Source organism: Marmota marmota, unplaced genomic scaffold (assembly GCF_001458135.2).
Source record: "Marmota marmota marmota unplaced genomic scaffold, marMar, whole genome shotgun sequence".
Lineage (NCBI taxonomy): Eukaryota > Metazoa > Chordata > Mammalia > Rodentia > Sciuridae > Marmota > Marmota marmota.
The window spans coordinates 37080143-37088477 of NW_025999853.1; the positions used below are offsets into that span (position 1 = coordinate 37080143).

Sequence of the window (8335 nt, forward strand, 5' to 3'; positions counted from 1 at the left end):
AAAAAAAAAAAAAAAGAGAGAGAGAGAGAGAGAGAGAGAGAGAAAGAAAGAAAAGAAAAGAAATAAGGGAAAGGAAGAGAAATGATTTTTATTTCACTCCTAATTCTTGAGGCTAAAAGTCCAAGATTGGGCAGATTCCATCTGTTCAGCCCCTGGTGGGGCTTCATGGGTGCATCACAGCAGGGCAATGTCATCACCTAGTGACAGGACATGTGATGGTGAAAGACATTATATGATGAGAAAGGGACCAAGAAGCTGGGGAGGAGCAAAGCTTAAAACAGCCTACTCTTGCAGGAACTCAGCCACTCCCGTGAGACCTAACCCACAGAGAGACCAGCATCAATTCCTTCACAGGACAGTGAGGACCTGGTCATTCCTTCTAGACCCCACTAGTCCTTCCACCTTTCAGAATTGTTACCTTGGGGACCCAGCTTCCAAGACTTGAACCTTTTTGATGACAAACCACATCGAAACTATAGCATAAGTTAAATAATAGATGCAGAATGTAATACAAAAACAAAGTGTGAAGGGCAAGACCAGGAGAAAATGCAGTAGTAAAATATATTTCTCTGAACAATAGAAAAATATGTGATTTTTCTCTTCTATTTTTATGTGTATTCTAGAATAAGCATGTAACACTTCCAAATAAAAAATTTAGCAGAAAAAAAATTACAAGTACTTCTTTGATCAAACAATGACTGATTGCTAAGAGAATGGTCTTCATGCCTCGTCCGACTCTAGGCCATCATTAATAATGACCTAAGTTATCACACAGACTGATTGCAAATGTGAGCATGCATTATATTGGTTAGATCTGTTTTTACCTACCAGCAACTTTCACTCCAGGAGGACTGAGAGCTACCTAAAATCAGATAATTTTCCTTTGACAAACATTATTTCAGACCTGTCTTATCTTCATTTCCAAATGACCTTAAGTTGGCAATGCCTCTTAATGTCTTAATGTTTCTTTTATTGAGTCCTCTGTACCTGCTATACCAACCAGTTTGCCTATGTGTTGAATAGTTAATAATCTGTAAAGCACAAATAGAGACCTACTATTTAGAGGAGTCTTTGTAAATCAGATAGTCTTTTGTATTATGAATAATTACCCCCTAATTTATCTGTATAGTAAATTATGGAGAACGCTCTGGGGGATCTTAGAGGTTCCTTTGTCTTGCTTTGATCTTTTGGAGACTATTTTTTTTTTTTTAGAACAGTCTTGGGTATGTCTAAAAGAAACTAACTATGGGATAAGATCACCACCATCTTGAAAGCTAAGATTTAGATCCTAGTTGAGGAAAGACCTAGTATTAATGAGCTGGGTGGCCCTGAGTGAGTTACTCTGTCCCTCTGAGCCGGTAACTTTATCTGTAAAGCCAGAGGGCATGGACTAACATCACTCACCCCTTCCAAATCTGATAATCTATTTCTAAATGGAGTGACCTGGCCATCCTCATCCTAAACCATGTTGAGCTTTAGTCATTTCCACTAGTCTTCCGACTTGTCATTTTCACAAACAAAACGACAGTGACATCCACTGCTGCGGTCTCTAATCACCTTGTCCTCCCTTTCAGATGCAGTCTATTCAAGGCATTAAGAATGTACCCGAAGATCTCCTGGATAAAAATTTTTCACTGTGTGATTTTGTTTTAAAAAAATTTGCTTCTTGCCCTGCAGAGGTGCCAACTATTTCTGTCAATACTATGTATAATTTATTAATCTGGAGAATGTTAAAGAATTTATGTAATTTAAAGGTAACAGATATTATTGTACATAGTTGTATTTTGTAGCTTTTCCTGTAAATATGTATTTTTTTCATAATGTTTAATATTAAGCTTTATATAATACTATTTTTTCACCCAAAAGTGTTCATGGCTTGTTCTACATAAACCAATTCAACCTGTATGGCAGGATTACTGGTAAAATGGGCATGGAAGTGTTTGCAGAGAAAGATCCCTCTGGCTGTGTGTTTCTTACCTGCTGTAATATTCGCTGGACAGGATAAAGAGCAGGGACTAGAGAGAGCATATAGCATGGCTAGCTTTGCTGCACTGCTGTCCCATGAATCTTGAAGTCCACGTATGATTCAGATGTTATTAGGATAAATAAAAGTCAAAACAGGATTAGGATAGCGGGAATAATTCTGTGTAGAGTGCATGCTTAGTATGCATTGATCATAAACATGAAAAAAAGAAAAAATAAAGTACTAGGAGAGGAATTTTTCAGATTCATGCATCAGACTGCACCAAAGCTGAGCTTTGTCATTTTGACTAAATGAGTTGCTCTCTGCTCTTGCTCCTGCCACAGATTCAAGCCCAAGTAGCCAGATCAGGGGCCTTGTGACTTTAGTACAAGCTCAGGCTGCAGGGTTGAGAGAATTCCTTGTGTTAAGAAGAATCTCAGCTGTACCCTGACTGGAAACAAAGCACACAAAACTCCATCCGTAGTAACTAGAGATTATTTTGCTGCATTCACAGTGTGGAACATGAACATGCTTACCTGCGCTGTAGTGTTGGCTTATGGACACACACTGGTCCTTGTCTTCTTTCCAGTGGTCTGCTTTCCTGGAGAGGTCATGTTTAGTTTTCCCATGAAAAGATTATGTTGGCAGATTATGCTCTTGGTCAAAGGATCTAATACCAACATTGTCATAAAACTTCTATCAACATCATATATAGCTAATTAAAAAGCAAACAGCAACAAAAACAAAATTGCAGTGGTTTTTAGTGCAAAATTTTCCAAAAGATTTTTATAGTAGGTCAATGAAGTCAAAATTTCAAGTCACCTAAAGTTGCATTTAATATAAAAGGCCATACATACTCTACCAAGTTAATCCTCAGTATTTGTGCCTTATTTTGATTATGACAAATTTCAGTGAGTCGGGAAGTGGGCATTGCCTTTATCAAGGTTCAGTTCTAAGACCCTTTCTGGGAAAAATCATAAAAGCATTTATATGAAATTCTTATGGCTACCTGATAAAACAAACTGGAGATATTAGCCTTTAATTAGAGGTCATATTTGTGATCTTACCAATTCATTGGCAGAAAAAAAATACTTTTTTTTTTGTCAAAGTACCTAACATAAATTTCCATTAATAGTATAGCAAGTCTTATTGTGCCTAAAATATTTATATTTATATAACTCTGTACCCAACTTGGGAATTTTTCTGGGGTGATTTGAAGTATCGAAATAGAGGGACACTTCACAAGGATGAATGTGCAGAGTAATAAAAGGATTCAAAGATTTCCCAGCTTCTTTGTGCCCTTGTAAAGTGACAGCATTAGGCTCTGATTCAGGATCAGGGAACTAAATGGCTACTCTAGGAAAGAAATGGAACAACGTTTGTGTTAAGTGAGGCAGATGTGCACCGGGAGGGAAACAGAGGTCAGTAACTTAGGAGGTTTGATATCGAAGAAGAATCATTTTATCTACACTATAAAGAAAAGCAAGAGGAAAACAAAACATTTTCAAACTAAAATTATTCTGTGCAAAGCACATTGATGCCTGAAGAGAGAAATTCATTTTTGACTTTTCACTCCTTCAGAAAACTTTTAGTAAGGGCCTGCAAACACTACCAGAATCTACATTTCTACCCACATTCATAGAACACATGGTAATAATAAAGTTAGGGCCATTGTCACCATTTTCATTTGAATTTAAAAGAGGACCTGGGCAAGGGACTGAGATTACTGAGCCAGTCTAGGGCAGTGGTCACCTTCCAGGGGCCTCTCTCTGGCAAGTAATGAGGCTGCTTCTGTAGCAACCACTGGATCCAAATGAGAGCAATTGACAGTGTGCAGCCCGGGAGTCACAGCCCTTAACAACCTACACATGTGCAACAGCAAATAACACTCACACACCTGGCAACATCTGAGATGGAATCTGAATTACAGAAATGAATACGAGGGGGGGAAGCTGTACTTTTTTTTTAGTCTAATCCAGGAAATATTGATTCCTACTCTACACCTAATTTTAAATCTCCTTAGCAACAAATATTACACTATTCCCTTTTGCTCCCAGGAAGACTAAATACGTAATATAGTTGATCTATTCATTAAATTTAAGAGAAGAAAAAAAAAAAGACTTCCTTGACATTCAGCTCAATTGGATATATTTCCATTTAATTGCATCATGGGGCTGGTCTCAGCAAACATTCCGTTTCCTGTCTTGGTGGGCATCCTGTCTGTGCACCTATAGGGTACACTTTAATCATCAAGGTTTCCAAGTGGTTTGGAGCTCTCAAATCTACGGAGAGTCCTGTCTTGCATCTTAATCATTATTTATCCAAGTTCCTTATAATTAACTCCTTTAATCTCTTCTCATTAAATCAATTTTGTATTATCATTAAGTCTTTCTCTGAAAAGCAGCCAGTTTTTCAGCTCTTGAATCAGTTCTTCAGAGATTTGCTTCCCTGTCTGGGCTGGCACATATTTGTCCTAATAACTTCCCAACCCTTAGTCCTCTAAGCCCCATGGCTTGCCCTCTCTCCCTGTCAAATATGTTTGCTCTGCTGGGTTGAATGTGATTTTACCTTCTGTTCTTCTTAATGCTTTGTACCCATTGGTATAATTTTATAGGCTCCACAGTATAAAAGAGATAACCATGCTCTCATTTTCAAATACTGAAATGCGACAAAACAGTTTGGGATTTGTTTTTTGGCGGGGAGGGTCTTTAATTAATTTTGTTATTACCTCTTGGAAGAAAGCCCAAAATGACATGAAAAAAATAATATGAAGCCATTTAGCAGATGTCCAGCAATACAAAAATAAGACTCAACGTGTTACACTTCACACTCTGATTCTCTTGCCTTGGTGCCTAAGAATCCAGTTTCCTAATTAAATACTCTCCTTACCCTTTGTAACAAAATTATCTGCCATCCACCAAATTCTTGTTCACTTAGCTGTCTGGGAATTCCTTGAGGTTGGAATCCTGAAATCCTAAAGCCAACAGATCCGCCTGATAGTGAAGGGTCCCATCCTAGACCCAGCTCTTGGGTACTCTGGGATATCAGTTCACACACGTGGATCAAACCAAACCTGACCTAGCAACATGAATAGATGATAAGCTGCTGGCTTATGGTAACTGATCAGCCAAGGTGGAGTGGCCAGAAGGGAAGAGTGGTCCTCCTCCAAGTGGCAGTGAGCAAGCTCTCAACCCTTCCTCATTCCTGAAGAGTCAAGAGTAGAAAATGTCATATTTACCTAAATGTCTTGTTCATTTCCAGAGGATCTTTAGTCTGAGATTTAGAATCACATCAGGCATGCAAAGAATGTTTCACATCAAAGAAAACTGCAAAGCATGACTGCAGGCAGCAAATAAAATGACACAAAGATGGGAAAATATTTGAATAAAAGGAATTGAACCAGACCAAGAAGATAAAGCAGCCTTTCTTCTGTGGCCAGCCATACTGTCCCTTAAAAATCTCCATCATGTATTTCCATCAGGACATACAAATTGAATATCCCTAATCCAAAACTCTGAAATCCAAAATGCTCCAAATCCAAGAGTTTTTTTTAACTAAAACGACACCACAGTGGAAAATTCCACCCTGGCCTTAGGTGACGCATGACAGTCAAAACAACAGGTTCACTAAAAACATTGTATAAAATTATTTTCAAGCCAGGGGCAGCAGCAGAGCACATCTGTAATCCTGGCTCCTTGGGAAGCTGAGGTGGGAGAATTGCAAGTTCAAGGCCAGCCTGGGCAATTTACTGAGACCTTGTCTCAAAATATAAAACAAAATGGGCTTAGGATACAGCTCAGTGGTAGAGTACTTGACTAGCACATCCAAAGCTCTGGGTTTAATTCCCTTTTCCATTGAAAAAAAAAATTTTTTAGGGCTGGGTGCCTTGGTGCATGCCTGGATTACAAGTTCAAAGCCAGCCTCAGCAACAGCGAGGCCCTAAGCAGCTCAGTGAGACCCTGTCTCTAAATAAAATATAAAATAGGGCTGAGGATGTGGCTCAGTAGTTGGGTGCTCCTCAGTTCAATGCCCAGTACCAAAAATTTTTTTTTACTTTCCATATTTAGACTTGGGTCCCATTCCCAAGGTAACCATTATATGTAAATACTCTACCATCCCAAAAAAGTGAAATCCAAAATACTTTTGGTATTTTACATAAGAAATATTCAACCTGTATTAACCTTTTTGGGGATTCATTTTGACTGTGTTGGCCAGATAATTTATCTGATTAAGTAATTGAATTGATTCATTTAGTTTGTGAATTGACCAGATGTTTGACTAAATTTACTGTGTTTGGGATTCTGTAATTTAATCCACCTTAGATTCTTATAGTGCATGATGATTTTGAAAATGTTTGGCCATTTTAGTTAAAATTCAGGGTAACATTTGATGCAGCCATGATAACAACAAAAATCTGTTCTGTTCTAAAAATGTTTCTAGCAATGAAAGTATTTCTGGCTAAAAGAATACTCTTGACTGGTAGGGAGGCTCCCTTGGAATAAATGTATGCGTTTAATTTTTTTAAAGATTGCCTATATAGATACATTCATTAAATAAGGAAATTGTTGGTGAATGTTCCTAAAATAGAGGTTGATGTAATGGAAATAAAAGATATATTAAAAGATTTACCAAAGATTATTTTTATATCCTATATGCCAATGCACATGATCTTATATAAGGTACCAAAATAAGTTATTCAAAACTGCAAATAATGTCAGACAAATGCAACGTGTCCCTTCTAGAATAGTCACAAGAAGGGTTTGTTATGGCTGTTTTCTGCTTTAAGTAATTTCTTTCAAGAATACCATAATCAAGCTGGGTGTGGTAGCGCATGCCTGTAATCTCAGCAACCTGGGCAGTTGAAGCTGAAGAAACATACATTCAAGGTTAGCCTCCTCAGCAACTTAGGGAGACCCAATCTCGAAATAAAGACAAAAGACCAAAAAAAAAAAAAAAAAAGGACAGGTGATGTGGCTCAGTGGTAAAGTGTCCCTGGGTTCAACTCCTAGTACCAAAAGAAGAAGGAGAAATACCACCATCACCCTAACAGCAAACTTTCAGGTATGTTTGAAATGTTGTATTTTGATAGCTGTGCATGTGAATAATACCCTATCAAGAAATAAGCACTTACAATTGTGGCTTTACACAGTTAAAGAGCGTTCATTTGCAAGTGAAGGGGAGGGTCTCAGCCACACTGACAGGAGAGTACACCCATGCTCCTGAAGAATACTTGATCTTTGGTCTTTCACGCAAGACACACAGGCTTATCAATTCTTCAAGGACAAGGACCAAGTCTTTATTCTCCTCTGTACTCCTACCTTGTAGAAAAGAGTTCACAGCTCATAGACATTCTGCATATACTTTTTGAGTGGAAATTTCTGTTGGCCTGATACTTTGGATATGAGATAGTATCCAAAAATTCTAATGTCCATGGAGATTCATCCAGCCATTCCTTGATCTGTGTAAAGTAAACATTTAGAGTGTAAATAAATACAAAAACTGGATTCATTACATTCTATAGTAAAGCACTTTTATGCTTTTAAAATCATTTATTCTTTTTCTGCATATCTGATTAAATGGCAGTAGAATGATTCTGGTTTTTCATACTAAAGAATCTACCCATGATAATGTGTTTATAACCAACTTTATTTGGACAAAGAACTTCATTAGTCTACAAGTTATGTATGTTCTTAATATATTTTTATATTTGTAACTGTGATTTAAAAAAATCTGTATAGTATCTTGTGTACATTCTCATTAGTATAGGAATAAAAGTGCCTATTTGTTGAAAAGAGAGTGTCCTGTCTTCTACTTACCTGCTCCTCATTTATCAATTTTTGACATCCTTCTGCTCAGGAGAAAGGTCAAAAGTGACTGCCTTTAAATGAGAAAAATCTTGCAGGCCATTACCATAAAGGACATGGCTGTCTTAACCTCTGCTCTTGGAAGTGCAGAGTTGGCCACCTATGGCATGGCGTATATTGTAATAGGCTCTTCAGTGCTGTCTCCAACTAAATTCATGTTTTTAGTTCTTCAGGTCATTAGTAACCAAAATGTCATCTATTACCAACAGTACTGGTGTATCCTCAGAGGTGCTGCCCCAGCTGGGTCGCGGTGAGCCCTTCAGAGACCTTTCACACATTAGTGGACAATGTGACATTTGGTAAAGAGCTGCTGAGCCTGCTTCCAGAATTATGATTTTACCCTTTGTCTTTTTCATATTCCAGTTGGAAGATCAGTATCCTTCACAACTCTGTTATTTTGTTTTTCTATAACTAACTCCAGAAACCTTTGCTTTAAAACAAGTACAGTAATGGATAAAGAATTACATATAAAATCATGAATTCAAAGCAATCCATTTTAAAACAGTTT

At 37.6% G+C, this 8335-nt stretch overlaps 1 protein-coding gene across 2 annotated transcripts in view; it reads left to right on the forward strand.

Annotated features, from left to right (window-relative positions):
* Ptprb (protein tyrosine phosphatase receptor type B) overlaps nucleotides 1-3245 on the forward strand; it is a 117369-nt gene extending 114124 nt beyond the window's left edge. For both annotated transcript variants that reach the window (XM_015483010.2, XM_015483009.2), the window contains one exon: nucleotides 1575-3245. In XM_015483010.2, coding sequence (XP_015338496.1) covers nucleotides 1575-1597 — 23 coding nt within the window. In that variant the 3' untranslated portion in view covers nucleotides 1598-3245. The remainder of the gene's footprint in view (nucleotides 1-1574) is intronic.
* Nucleotides 3246-8335: the final 5090 nt, after the last annotated feature.